Source organism: Chiloscyllium plagiosum, unplaced genomic scaffold, assembly GCF_037043375.1.
Source record: "Chiloscyllium plagiosum isolate Xiang-an unplaced genomic scaffold, Cpla_swu_hap1 HiC_scaffold_15, whole genome shotgun sequence".
Classification (NCBI taxonomy): domain Eukaryota; kingdom Metazoa; phylum Chordata; class Chondrichthyes; order Orectolobiformes; family Hemiscylliidae; genus Chiloscyllium; species Chiloscyllium plagiosum.
In genome coordinates, this window is record NW_028270153.1 from 66,988,771 (window position 1) to 67,003,885 (window position 15,115).

General features: G+C 41.1%; 1 protein-coding gene and 1 long non-coding RNA gene across 2 annotated transcripts in view; one reads left to right on the forward strand and one right to left on the reverse strand.

Annotated features, from left to right (window-relative positions):
* The window catches only part of tpx2 (TPX2 microtubule nucleation factor), a 39,016-nt gene extending 26,920 nt beyond the window's left edge, over positions 1-12,096 (forward strand). Inside the window, exons 10-16 of the mRNA XM_043710109.2 lie at positions 524-743; positions 1,065-1,160; positions 6,267-6,443; positions 7,318-7,464; positions 7,979-8,090; positions 10,684-10,868; positions 11,812-12,096. Coding sequence (XP_043566044.2) covers positions 524-743; positions 1,065-1,160; positions 6,267-6,443; positions 7,318-7,464; positions 7,979-8,090; positions 10,684-10,868; positions 11,812-11,922 — 1,048 coding nt within the window. The 3' untranslated portion in view covers positions 11,923-12,096. The remainder of the gene's footprint in view (positions 1-523; positions 744-1,064; positions 1,161-6,266; positions 6,444-7,317; positions 7,465-7,978; positions 8,091-10,683; positions 10,869-11,811) is intronic.
* LOC148147679 (uncharacterized) lies at positions 7,481-14,974 on the reverse strand. Its single transcript, XR_015759622.1, has 2 exons — positions 13,093-14,974; positions 7,481-12,640 (listed from the first exon to the last, which is right to left on the reverse strand). It is a non-coding gene; the product is annotated as an uncharacterized LOC148147679 (long non-coding RNA).
* Between the last annotated feature and the right edge of the window lie 141 nt (positions 14,975-15,115).

Consider the following 15,115-nt stretch of genomic DNA (forward strand, 5'->3'; position numbering starts at 1 on the left):
CAGCAGCTCTAGATGTTTGCGTCCAAGGCACCACTGTGCTATGATGTCCTGGATTGTCAACAAGCATAAGTGTCTTCCTTTTGTTCTCAATTTGACTCCAACCACTGAATTGTGCCCCCACCTCGACTCCTACTGAATGCAGTTTACTTGATATGGTAAATGCTGCTTTGATGTCTAAGGCTTTCACTCTCTCTGTAAAAGACAATTGTAATCTTGAATCAAACATGAAGCCAGGAACTAAGTAGCCCTGATGGAACCTGATTTGGGCATCTATTAGCATGCTGTGGCCAAGCAAGTGCAGCTTGATAACACTGTTGACCACCTCTCTGAATTACGCTGATAAGGCTTCAGAATTGAGGCTTTGAGTAGATGGAGAGAATAGAGAACACTGGTCTATTCGGACTTTTCTCCATGAATACTTGGACGAAGTTAAGTAACAACTACAATTTCATGTTGAGGTGTTAGGGACCCAGATTAGTGATTGAACTGGAAATTAATTCAGACCTGATTCCTGCTTTTACAGGTACAAATTCAAAGCCCAGGAAGTAAATCCCCGACTCCTTGAGGGTGGCCCAATTCTTCCAAAGAAGCCACAGATTAAGGAACCAACAAAAGCTATAGGTTTTGATCTGGAGATAGAGAAGCGCATCCGTGAGAGAGAGGAAAATAAAAAGCCGGAAGAGGCAGAGGATTACGTTTTCCATTCCCGTCCCTGTCCTACTAAGATACTAGAAGACGTAGTGGTAAGCATTCTTCTGTTTCTTTACTCTGAAAGAAAAATAGTGTTTCAGGCATTTATTGTAATATCAGAATTAATTCCTAGATTCGATACAACATGAAATTCTGACTTTGAACTATCTAAGGTTGTAATTTTTGCTTGTTTTTATGATGATTGGTTTATTGTCTCATTGAAGGCGACACTTTTCTTTTTCCCCCATTTTCAGGTTGCTGTTGGTTGAGCTGAAGCAATATTTGATCAGTTACTAACCTGTCAATCCATTTTTAGAAAAATAATTTTCCATTGTGTGTGGGTTGTTTCACAATGTATGAATACTTACTTGCAGGGAGTTCCAGAGAAAAGACTGCTACCTATAACTATGCCTAAATCCCCAGCTTTCACAATGAAGAACCGAGTGAGAATTCCACGCAAGGAGGAGAAGGTAAGAACATAGATTATAATTAATGATAGATGTCAAATAAAAGCTCCAGCTCTATTCTGATCATTACCAAAACAAATCAATTTATTGCTTCATGCTTCATTTGAAAGTGAAAAAGCAGCCAACTGCCACCATATAATTGTAGAGATGTTCAGCATGAAAGAAAGCCATTTGGCCCAATGGCCACTGCCAGGCCATAACCACATCAGTAATTTGTTTAAGAACAATTTTTTTCTTGTAATGGAACATCCTAAGGTCTTTCACAGGAGCATTGTAAAGCAAAAACTGCTACTGAGTCTCAAGGAAACTTCAGGTCAGATAATCAAAATTGTGGTCAAAGAGGGAAGGTTTAAAGACTGCCTTGTCTTGTGGGGGCAGGAGGGGAATTAGCTGGAGAGCTGTGGAGGGATTCTTTGAGCTTGATGGGTAAATGAACTTGAGAAACAGAGCTCAAAATATAATAAATTTCAGTCCGAGTCAAATTCTGAAGTAGTGAATTTTATTGAAATGTTCTTGCAAGACTGGTGTCTAACAAGTAGGCACCCTGATCCAAAAATTACTCCACAATTTATACAGTTTAATTGAGTCTCTCTCGGTACTTCCCTGTTTACCTCATTGGCCTTCAAACCTGTAAATATTCCTTCTTGTGTTCTGCCCCTGCCCAGTTGCGCTCCGCCCTTGTTTACTTCTCCCCTCCTCCAAGCTGGATGACCCTGACTCTTATTTACCCTCTCCCTTATTTGTAACTCGCTTGGCTCGTTTCAGTGCCTACATGAGGGCAATATGCCGAGTTTGGCATAACTCTATGTTCTTTGCATCTTATCTGTTTGTCTGTAACATTGTTTGCAGGCACATTTCAATCTTGTATGCACATTTTTTAGCTAATGAAAAGCAATTATGTATTTCCTTCACATTGTTTCAGCCAAGAATGGAAACAATTATACACTGGTGTTAGTTCATTTACCTTGCATAAGCAATTATGGTTGCAGAAGTAACACTTTACCTATATCCCACAAACTAAAGGACGCCAACAGGTAGAGAATTTACAATTTGGGATGCTTGGATTTCTTGCAGTGAAGAGTTTAATCCTTCAAGTCTTATTGTGTTGTGTTGTGTTGTGTTGTGTTGGAACTCAGCAGGACAGATTTAAGAGCTCAAAGGTTCCAGCTTCTGATTCTGTGGGTGTAGTGCTGTTAACCGCCCAGTGTTACTTTACAGCAACTATAGCTGTTTCAAGATGTCGCTCTTTTTTCCCTCTGCTTTTTCTCTGGAGAGAACTTTTACTTGGATGGTTTAAAGACTTTGTGTAGGTAGCATGTCTTTTTATCTTGGGCATGGGAAGATGCCTGGTGTCATAGAAGGACTAGGAGTAGTTAGCACTGCTGCGTCACAGCGCCAGGAACCTGGGTTTGATTCCTGCTTCTGTCGACTGTGGAGTTTGCCCATTCTCCCCGTGTCTACGTGAGTTTTCTCCTAGTCCAAAGATGCGTAGGTTGGGGTGAATTGGCCATGCTCAGTTACCCATAGTGTTCAGGGATATTTAGGTTAGGTGTGTTAGCCATGGGAAATGTAAAGTAATAGGGGTAGTGGAATGGTCTGCGTGGGATATTCTTTGGAGGGTCAGTGTGGACTTGTTGGGCCTAATGGCCTGTTTCCACCCTGTAGGAATTCTATGGTGCAATTCAAACCTGCTCCATCATTTTCCACTGATCTCTTTTCCACTGTCCTGCTGTTCCCCATAACCTTTTTAACCCATTGCTAATTAAAAATTGAAAAACCTGTTACTAGGTGATCTGTATGAAGGCAAAATTAACGTTCTGGAAACAGCCATTTTCCCATCTGTGTGGCTCTTGGGTATTGACTAGGAGAAAGCTAATTCATAGTTACCTTTGTGTTATGTTGTGAATGTACTTAGGATTACTTGGAGGACTGGAGTTCTGAAGGAATGTTGTAAAAGGAATTTAAACGTTTGTGCAGATACCTTCTTAAAGAAGCCACTCCAGGTCACTGAAAATTCTCTATGCTTGGTAGATCTTATTAAAAATATCACCAGCATCCAGTGCTGTGATAATAGTTTGCTTTGGTGCTGACTGTGACAAGGCTGTTTTGCATAGTGACTAGCTTAATGAGGTTGTTCTTTTTATCTGATTCAGTTGGAGGAAAGAAGCTACCTTGCCACTCTGCTTCCTGAAAAGTAACACCTCTTGATTCGTGATGAAAACAAGGAAACTGTCTGCAACTGTGTATGATTAGTGACTTTATCACGTGCCAGCACATCAGAGTCTATTACTTGAGAACATCCTTTTTTTTTGTCTTCAAGAGCAGCTCACTTGCTGAATTGTTTTTTCTGCAGAAGGCCAACCTCTTTCGGTTTTTTTTTCTTTGAAGAATGTGTTTTTAGGGATATTGGATAACCATATTTGCTACAGTACTGATTTTCTGTTAACTAATTATTCAATGGGTTTTTGTTTTGAGAAACTTGATTGCTAGATCCATGTTTTAAAACTTTATTATAGAATAGACATTTAATTTGTCATCTTGGTAGCTGGAAAAAATATGTTTATTTCATGTTGTGTGTAGTGGACCATTGTAGAGACAGTACACTCCTGCAGCCTTGGTTATAATACAGTTTCATTGACAATTATGTCCTAAATAATAGTCTTTCACTCATCTATTTGAATTTGTATTTTAGTGTTAAGAGTGTGAAGTCAATAGTCGGTAATAGACAAACTATCATGAAACCCCTCACAGTATACCTATTAGCAACTGTGGCTATACCTATACCCCAAGGACTTCGGCATTTGAAGGCTGTTCACCACCCTCTTGAGGGCAATGAATGCTGTCTTGCTGAGTGATGCAATGTCCATGAATTCAAATGCCATCAAGATGTATCCCATGGCTTTCTCTACAATAACCCCAAGTCAATGATACTGGTATTGAGACAGTCTTGCTATCTTGTTAAAGCCCTTTCTTATATAAACAGTGCTAATTCTTCACTTTCAAAGATTATAGCCCTGGGACTCCCTCAGATGATTTGTCATGCAGCACCTTGATTGCTTAAGCGTTTGATCTGTTACCCTAAGCTTACACTACCCCTGGATTCTGCACCAAGCAAACACTGCTAATTGGCTTCCTCCCTATTCTCAGCCACACTATTAATGGCTCCCCAATGTTTATTTTTTGTTTGAGCACATGAAGGGTCTGGATAGCTTTTGGGGTTTTTTGTTGAGCTCCAATAACAAGACATGGCTGCATCTTGAATTACTGTGTTCAGATCTGGTCTTCTTTCTGCAGGAAAGATGTTGTGAAACTTGACAGAGTTCAGAAAAGATTTATAAGTATGCTGTTGCTGCTCCTCGGATGCTGCCTGAACTGCTGTGCTCTTCCAGCACCACTAATCCAAAATCTGGTTTCCAGCATCTGCAGTCATTGTTTTTACCTACTTTTTATAAGTATGTTGCCAGGGAGGAGGGGTTGAGTTATAGGGAGTGGCTGAATAGGCTGGGGCTATTTTCCCTTGAGCGTCAGAGGCTGCATGGTGAACTTAGAAGTTTATAAAATTGTGAAAGGAATGGATAGGGTGAATAGGCAAGGTGTTTTCCCCGGGGTAGTCCCAAACTAGAGGGCATAGGTTTAGGGTGAGAGGGGAAAGATATTAAAGACCTCTGGGGCAACTTTTTCAGAGTGGTGAGTATATGGAATGAACTGTCAGTGGAAGTGGTGGAGGCTAGTACAACTGCAATATTTAAAAGGCACCTAGATGGGTATATGAATAGGAAGGGTTTAGAGGGAAAAGAGCCAAATGGGACTCAGCACAGACGAGTTGGACTGCAAGATCTGTTTTTTGGTATGCATCTGACTTTGACATACTGGCTCCCAGGGCACTTCTGAACCCTAATTGTTTGGATCTTGTTGCAGCTGCATCATTTTACTCAAGTGGAATTTCTTTTCTCAACAGCCTTGCACTAATGTGGGTGGTTTATTTGTATGGCCATGGTAAAAACAAGGACTATATATTGCTGGAAACCAGAGTCTAGATTAGAGTGGTGCTGGAAAAGCACAGCAGGTCAGGCAGCATCCGAGGAGCAGGAAAATCAATGTATCTGACAAAAGCCCATCATTGGGAATGAGCCTGCAGAATGGAGAGATAAATGAGATGGAGGTGGGGAGAAAGTAGCATAGAGTACAATAGGTGAATGGGGGTGGGGTTGGAGGTGATAGGTCAGAGAGGAGGGAGGAATGGATAGGTGGAAAGGAAGATAGGACAGGTCATGAGGGTGGTGCTGAGCTGGAAGGCTTGAGGTGGGGGGAAGGGGAAATGAGGAAACCGGTGAAATCCACATTGATGCCATGGAGTTGAAGTGCTCTGAGACGGAAGATGCGTTCTTCCTCCAGACCTCAGGTGGTGAGGGGCCGGCGGTGGAGGCGTCCCAGGAACTGCATACCCTCGGCAGAGTGGAAGGGGATGTTGAAATGTTGGCCACGGGACGGTGGGGTTGACTGGTATGGGTGTCCCGGTGATGTTCTCTAAAGCGCTCTGCGAGGAGGCGTCCCATCTCCCCAGTTTAGAGGAGACCGTATCGGGAGCAACGGATACAACACTCTCCATTCTGCAGGCACCCTGCCTCTATTCCTGATGAAGGGCTTTTGCCCGAAACATCGATTTTTCCTGCTCCTCGGATGTTGCCTGACTTGCTGTGCTTTTCCAGCACCGCTGTAATCTATTTGTATGGCCATGTCAGGTCCTGATGTCTGTCTAGTTTTTGTGCCAGTGCCAGACCTGGTCCCAGTCCTGTGGTGTCCCTTTTGATCCCACAATCTTGATCCAGATGGCTGAGCTCTTTGTACTGGGTAAAGCTTGCTTAGACAGTTATGCTGCTGGTCCGAGAGTGTTCTGGGACTCCTGGGGCCAATTGCTTGCCCTTATTGGAGTAAGTGTATTTCAAATTTTATAATGCGTGAAATGGGCATCTTCCAAGAGATTGTATGGTTGTTTTTCACTTGCATGTAGGCTGCGAGAACAGCTGATGTTTTGTTTAGTGGTACTTGTCTGAGTTTAGTATGGTGAATGAAGACTCACTCTAGTCTCTTGCCTGTTCAAACTTGTAGGAGGAGAAACGTGTAATAAAAGCAAATCCCATGCCACACTCTGCTATCCCATTCAAGCCAAAATCTTTGGAAGACAAGCTTATAGAAGTTCAGCCATTCTCATTTGAAGCACGGGACAAACAGAGGGAAGCATTAAAGGAGAAAAAAATACAAGAATTGCGCAAAGAGTTGACTGAGGTAAAATTCATTTAAACATTTAATTGATTTAAAAAATGGCCACTCTTCAGAATCCAATTTGAGAGGTTACACAAATTTTTATATCTTGGAAGTTAGCCAGACAAGTTGACAATATGGTTAGGTTACAGGGCATGTTTAAATCTGAAATTGGCAGCATGATGTCTGAGTGAGTGGTTAGCTGCTTCAGTGTTAGGGACCTGGGTTTGATTCCAACCATGGGTGACCATGTCTGTGTGGAGTTTGCACGTTCTCCCCATATCTGTGTTTCTATCAGGTGCTCCAGTTTGCTCCCATAGTCCAAAGATGTGCAGGTAAGATCGATTTAGCCATGATAAATGTGGGGTTACGGGGATAGGATGGGGTTGTGGGAGTGGGTGGGATGCTCTTCGGAGGGTCAGTGCATACTTGATGGACCGAATCGCCTCTTCCTTCACTATGGATTTTTTAGGGATTCTATGAAAACAAGGAAGTCACGGTAATTCTTCACAAACATAAGACGTCATCCAGGGTATTTTGTGAACTTAGCTGTCCTGCTTTTTCTTGAAAGAAGACTATCAAGTCTCTAGGGAGCTGAGAGGATCTTTACTAGAGAGATGGGAGCTCAGATACATGGAGAAACTGGAATTGTTTTCATTTGAGCAGGTTTAGTTAAAGATTTTCGAGAAGTAGGTCAGCAACCACAAGTCATTATTTTAAAACCCGTTCACAAAGGGAAAATTCTTTTTTGTGTTTTGCAGTGTGATTATGGAGATCTGGAAAAAGTAGTCAGTGTGTGGGATTGAATTGGACAAAAGTTTCTTTTAGTTCAAGTTATACTTGTCTGAACTTATTTCCAGACTGTTACTTATTAATATCTATATTGTCCCTTGTACAGTTCCCTAGCTTTAAAGCTCAACTGCTCCCTGACTTTAATTCTACTCGGTTACCAGAAAAGATGGTGAAGTCTCCAACTAAAGTGCAGCCATTCCATCTGTGTTTAGAGGAACGTGGTGCTATCCGAGATCAACGCTGGGCACAGATGGTAAGCGGTTATGATGGGTTTTTTTTTTTTGGCTACCATGTTTTTTTTCATTTTTTTGCCTGTCTTCTAGGTAATCGAATCTCCTGTCAATGGATGATTCTTTGGCCCCCACCTTGACCATGAGTATGGATTTGTACCATTATTGAGGGAGGAGGAAGTGGAGGGAGAGGATGAAGACGCTATCCACCTCTTTCCCCCCCCCCCCCCCCCCCCCTCAAAAAGAACCCTGGCCACTCATGCTGAGTTGAATATCTCTGCCCTTAATTGGATTAAACAAAAAACACTGGGACCAAAGGCACCTTGTCATTCTTGGCTTTTACCCAAGAAACCTACACTGGATATCAGACAAATTAGGGCTTCATAATCCTATTTGGTTATTCCTGCTGGGAATTAGATGTGAGGGGGTGGCAGTGGGTGCTCAAGCAAGATGGGGAAATGGTAGGTGTTACTTTTGAACGGTCCAAGTCCTGCTTGTGAACAGTAAGGTTTAAGAAGATGTAATTTCTTTCTACAGATGAAAGAAGAGCTGAGACAACAAAAAGAAGCAGCATGCTTTAAAGCTAACCCCAATTCTGTCATTTATCGTGAACCATTTCTCCCAAAGAAGGCAGACCGGTCATTAATAGGTAATCTATTAGCTTTATTTTTTTGGAAAGGCGATGGTGCGCAGGAAACTCTACAGTGAAATGTTATAAAATGTAGTAAACTGACTACCAGTGGTTACAAGACAGAGGGTCCTGTAGTCTGATTATGGGAATTTCCACTTAGTTAACCCCAAAGTCTTTCCCATCTGAAATCTTTAGTTGCTGAATGCTGTCTTTTCTAGATGTTGCTGTGGTTCATGAAAGTCTTTTGAAGGGTTATCTGCTTGTAGTAAACCTACCCACAATAGATTGATTAAACATGATTTCCATTTTTCCAGCTTGATTCTGTCTATTTACCATTTATCTTTTAAATGTCTTGCTAGAAAGTCTTTACTAATAAGTTCTAACATCTTCCCTAAGACAAATGTTAAGCCAACTGGCCTATTACCTTGTTTTGTCTCCTCCTCTTGAAAAATGGAGTTATGGTTGCTATTTTCTAATCCGTGGAACATTGAGTCAAAGGGATTTTAGAAAATCAAAATCGATGTGTCCTCTATCTTGTCAGCCACTTTGAAGACCCTAGGATGGATTCCATCAGGACCTAGTAACTTGTCAATCTATAGCTGCTACAAATTGCTCAGTATCGTTTCCTTGGTGATTGATATTATTATTTTTTTCCTGAGATCCTCTCTCCTTCCATTTTTTGACTTTTACAGACATTTTTGGGTTGTTACTTTTCTGTCTTCTGTAGTAAAGACTGGTGTAAATTGTTTGTTCAAATCTTCTGCCATTTTGTCACTTCCCATTATTAGTTTCTATCTATAGGGCCAACACCTAAAGTTTATCAAACACAGGTGTTACCAAAGTGTAGAAACCTTTTTTTAAATCTGTCTTTAAAATTTCTGGCTGACTGTCTGTTGTACTCCAGTTTTCCACCCCCCCCCCCCCATTAACATGTTAGTCATTCTTTGTTTTATATTCTGTCCAATCTACTGAGCAGCTGTTGATCTTTGCATAATTATATAAAGTTTGACGTAAATCTTTAACTTTTAATTAAAAGACCCAACATCTGTGGTTCTCATTAGAATGTCATTTCTGAAATATTTCCTTAAATGTTTGCCACTGCAACTCTCTGCCTTAAGCTGGTCTCCTGGGTCTCTTTAGCTAGCTCAGATTTTATGCCTTCATAATTGCCTTTATTCAAGTCTAGTCTTCAGCCTACTCTTTTGCCCTCAAATTGACTGCAAAGTTCAATTATATTGTGATTGCTATTGCTGAAAGGAGTCTTCAAATGAGGTATTGACATGTTTAGTGAGGAACTGTAGCACAATAGCAAGTCTGGTACCTGTCTGATTTCTCTTGCCAGATCTGTTTAGTTTCTTCAGCACTGTTTAGTTAGATCTCTAGCACTTGTCATTTTACTGTTATTATATAAATAAAGGCTATTGCCAAGGTTTGGGTTTCAAATGAGTGGAAGTTTGAGACCCTGGAGAATCATAGAATCCCTACAGTGTGGAAACAGGCCATTTGGCCCAACAAGTCTACATCGACCCTTCGAAGAGTAACTCACTCAGACCCATTCCCCTACTGTATAACTTCACATTTCACCTGACTGATGCACTTTAACCTACACATCCCTGCATACTGTGGGTAATTTTGCCTGGCCAATTCACCCTAACCTACACATCTTTGGACTGGGAGGAAACCCACTCAGACACGGAAAATGTGCAAACTCCGCATACAGTCACCAAAGGCTGGAACCGAACTCGGGTCCCTGGAGCTGTGAGGCCACTGAAAATAATTTAAGCAGATGCTGAGTATTGGCTTTCACTGTAAAGTAACTTGGTGAGTGTCCTTGAAAGTCAGGAGCAAGTTGAGATGAGCATGAGTACTGTCTTGGAGCTTAGACAACTATCGTCAAGTTTTGTGTGGGGTATCGTGGCCAAAAGCATGGTGTTTGAGCATCCCTATATTTGAAAAAAGCATTTGACATTTGGACAGAAGAAACAAAGTTGAAGAACATGTGCATTGATATGAAACAACAGTGCTAAAATTGTTCAGAAGCTCCACCAGACCAGAGAGTCCCTTTTGAGATATGGTGGAAACAAGATTATTCTGTTCAAATACAAATAGAGTGGGAGAGAAGGGGACGATTCTTGATTTACACAGTTTAATCCAGAGGAACTGTTGGCTTGGTCTAAATTAGATTTGGGCAAGGAAGATCTAAAGTTGCTGTAGGGTGGCATGGCGGGGACCTGGGTTTGATTCCAGCCTCTTGTGACTGTCTGTCTGTGTGGAGTTTGCATGTTCTTCCTTTGTCTGTGGGATTTCTCCAGTTTCCTCCCACAGTCCAAAAATGTGCAGGTTAGGTGGATTGGCCATGGCTGAGTCACAGATAAGATGGAGAGAACTGGGTCTGGGTGAGATGCTCTTCGGAAGGTAGGTATGTACCTGATGGGCCAAATGGCCTCTTTTCACACTGTAAGGATTCTATGATTCTGAGAACTGCAGAAGGAGGTTCTTTCGTTGGCTTAATTGTCTTTTTTTTTTTTGCTTTTCTCTTCCCCCTAAAGTGTGTTTTCCTTTTGTAGCAAATGATTAATGTTTTGTTTGAACCCTTGCTTTTCAAACTTAGAAAATGTTGATTCCACAGTTCAGCAGACATTTGAACTGGCTACAGAGAAGCGTGCAAAAGAGCGTGCAGAATTTGAAATGCGTAAAGCCGAAAAAGAAATCATGAGGGAACAGTTTGAAGAGAAGAAACGAAAAGAAAATGAAGAAAGAGAAAGAGAAGAAACTGCTCGACTTCGGCAGGAGCTAGTGAGTAGCTGGTTATTTGGGGTCTGTTTAGCGGAGTTGGTTAAATGGTTGGTTCCAAATGCTCAAATCAAAGAGACTGGTTAAAGTGTTTCTTCATTCCGATCCACCTGTGGAGCGTACACATCCAATTTACTATCTCCCAGCTGGTCTGTGAACTAACTGCTCAGTGGGGCTAGTGGTTTGGGAGTGTCGGTCATTTCTTGACATATCTTCCAGCTGCATTCCAATATTCATTTGAACTTTAGTTTGTGTTTTAGGAGAGAGATGTAAAAATGATTCCTGTTTCTATTTGTCTAAACTGATTCTGACTTACAGTACTGAGAGTAACAGGGCTTTTGTTTGAAATGGCATGGCTTCTGTAACCGGCAGACCCATAGGTGTTAGACATTTCAGTTATCTCATGTGGCCTTCATTTTAACAGCTCCCATCAGTCATTTAGTACTATTTTCAGTCTTCTAGGCCAGCAAGTATCTTGCCAGTATTATTAATGGGTGATAGATATTTGTTTGAATTTTCAGGTTAATTACTCATCATTATCAACTATAACAAGAGTATCAGATTTAAAAGTTTAGTGCTAGTTATTTCTAATCCTGGGCATTTGCTGCTTAAACATGGATTAATAAATTTTATCCTTGAAAACAAGATAAGGTACTTTGATATTGTTAGTGATTTTTTAAAAAGAAAATGAATTTTACTTTGCTTAGTTCTTTCGTCGAAAGAGCCTCTCTGTACAAAGTTCTGTATTTTGGGGAGGGTGAAAGAAACCACATTCTAGGTTTGGATTTATAGTGGCGTACTCCTGTGAGGCTTGCTATGGCACAATCTGTTTTGAACAAAGGTACTTCAATGTCCTCATGTTAGTGGAGTTTGCAGGTTTCAGGTCATCTGAACAATTTAAATGGGGAAAAAAGAATTGAGTCTCTACCTTTTTTTTGTTTTGCAGGTACATAAAGCAAATCCTGTTCGACATTACAAGAAAGTGGAAATCAAACCCAGTGAGCAGCAACTTACAGTTCCACATACTCCTCATTTTTCAGACAGATTCAGGCTGTGATGTAACTTACTTTATCTTCAGTATTATGGTCAGAATCACTTTGGAGGGTTTGTAGCTGTCTGTAATGTTACTAACTTGATTTCAGGATTATTGCCATAGCTGTTGTATTTGGTTCATAATCCGCTAATTTTGTAACTTTTGTTTCACTCAATAAAGGTAGGCATTTTAATCACACTGTTATAAATATTATAAAATATTTAGAAAGTTGTCCTTAGTTTTTTTTCTTAGCTTGTTAAACTTCAACATGAAAATTGTGAATTTGGTAACCAGATGAAAGTGGTCTTCCAATATGGCATTTATGTGCTGTATTGTTCCAATGTCTAGATTTGGGAAATAACTAAACCACTGGTAACAATTCTATGAGGAATGCATTTAACATAGAGCATTGTTCTATATGTAGCTATCTTGTCTCACCAGTAAGTACACTCTAGCCTGTTATGAATGTGGACTGAAAGATCAGCTTTGAGCACTTAATGATTCCCCTTTTTTGAAGGTGATCAAAGCAAATCCCTGCTTGAACCTCCTAGAAAGCAAGAGCAGTTAGTTATTGTTCACTGTGTATTCATGACTCATATACAGGGCCCTGTATTCTGCAGAGAGTACATTACTTGGGCATTGAATCATTTTGAAATAGCATGGAGAACTGTTCCCTATTACAATACTATTAGCAATAGTTCAGCACTTTTCATTTTTGTTTCACGTGGTATAAATTGTTTTCCTATAAATTTTGATGTTTCTTCATCTTGAGTAAAAGACAAAAAGCTTTATTTTTCAGTTGGTACATGGGGTACTGATTAAGACTGCTTTGCTTTGTTGTGGATGGTGTTGACTTGAGTGGTGTTTGTGCTACACTTATCCAGGCAAGTCAGGAAAGTGCTCTGCATCTAACCTGGTCTTGTAGCCAGATTATTTGTGTATCTTGTCCAGTTCAGTTTCTGGTCAGCAGTAAGCCTCAAGTGTTGAAGGGAATTCAAACCTAAGTTCCATGCAACTCCAACATTACTTCCCTGCTTTTGAAATCTGTGCTGTTTTGAGAACTGCTAGTGGCGCATTTGGCTTTTTCACCACCCTATTAACATGTCCTTCTGCCTTCAGAGATCTGTGGATGAACACACTAAGGTCCCTTTGTTCCACAGAATTTTCTAGTGTTAAACCTCACTAGGTTGTCACCTTTTGAGATATACCAGGTGCTGATTTTGGCATATTCTTTGAAGCTAGACCAGCCCCTGGTTTGATGGTAGACTGACTGATATGATGGCCACGAGACTAGATTATGGTTGAATCCCTGCCCTCCCCTTCACTGTTTGATCATGCAGCATTGCCCTTTGAGAAGGACACTGCTTGTCACTGGCCACTCTGGTGTTTCCTTTCTTCCTGGTGATGGAAATTGAATAAAGATTTGTACACCTGTTGTCTTGCACTGTCTCTTATACCTGTACACACAACATGGGTGCTGGGGAAAAAAAATAAACAACTGCTGTTGGGTGGGGTGGGGTGGGGTATTATAACTAGGAGCTTTAGAATCTCCTCTGTTTAGGGAACTGACTGTGTGTTGGATAGGCCACAGTCGATGTGTTCCTGCTGTTAAAGAGGAGATTTTTTTTTTTCTTTTCCCCCTTGTTTAGGGAAGGTATTTTGTTTCGTTTTTTTTTCTGTCACCTACTTCCATATATTTGCCTTTGGCCCATATCTCTCTTTCTCGCTTACAAAAGTTTATCTATCTTAACTTTAAATCTAACAGTGCCACTTGAGGAAACATCTGCCAAACTTTGTCTGTAGAAGTGCTTCTGAACTGTCTGACCCTATCTCTTACAGTGTGCCCCTTTAGTTGTAGTATCCCCAACCAGTGGAAGTAGTTTATCTTGCCCTATCTTCCTATTTACATCTTGAAGACTTTGATCAGATCACCCTTTAACCTTTTTACATTCTAGAGAAAACAAGCTTGTGTAGTCTGACCTCCAATGTAATCCTAGAACTCTGGGCATTGTTCTTGTAAACCTATTTGCTACACGACTAAAATATCCATCTGATGGTGTGGTGCTTAGAGCTGCTTGCAGTACTCCAAATGGCATCTAAGCTTTGGTTTCATCTATCTTTGTGTTTTGAGTCATAGAATCATGGCATGGAAACAGACCACCTGTCCACACTGACCAGATATCCCAACCCAGTCTAGTCCTACCTACCAGCACCTGGCCCATATCCCTCCAAACCCTTCCTATTCATTTGCAATTGTACCAGCCTCCACCACATCCTCTGGCAGCTCATTCTATACACGTACCACTCTGTGTGAAAAGGTTGCCCCTTAGGTCTCCTTTATATCTTTCCCCTCGCACCCTAAACCTATGCCTTCTAGTTCTAGACTCCCTGACCTCAGGGAAAAGACTTTGTCTATTTACCCTATCCATGCCCCTCATTATTTTGTAAATCTCTATAAGGTCACCCCTCAGCCTCTGACACTCCAGGAAAAACAGCCCCAGCCTGTTCAGCCTCTCCCTATAGCTCAGATACACCAACCATGGCACCATCCTTGTAAATCTTTTCTGAATCCTTTCAAGTTTCCCAACATCGTTCCGATAGGAAGGAAACCAGAATTGCATGCAATATTCCAACAGTGGTCTAACCAATCTCCTGTATGGCTGCAACATGACCTCCCAATACTCTGATCAATAAAGGAAAGCATACCAAACGCCTTCTTCACTATCCTATCTACCTGCGACTCCAATTTCAAGGAGGTAGGAACCTGCACTCCAAGGTCTCTTTGTTTAGCAACAGTCCATAGGGCCTTACCATTAAGTGTATAAGTCCTCCTAAGAATTACTTTCCCAAAATGCAGCACCTTGCATTTATCTGAATTAAACTCCATCTGTCACTTCTCAGCCCATTGGCCCAGATCCTGTTGTAATCTGAGGTAACCCTTTTCGCTGTCCACTACACTTCCAATTTTGGTGTCATCTGCAAACTTACTAACTGTACCTCTTATGCTCACTTCCAAATCATTTATGTAAATGACAAAAAGTAAAGGACCCAGCACCGATCCTTGTGGTACTCCACTGGTCACTGAAAAACAACCCTTCTCCACCATTCCTGAAGGGCTAATGCCCGAAACGTCGATTCTCCTGTTCCCTAGATGCTGCCTGACCTGCTGCGCTAGTTTTCCCTGTATTCCATGAGATCTAACCTTGCTAATCAGTCA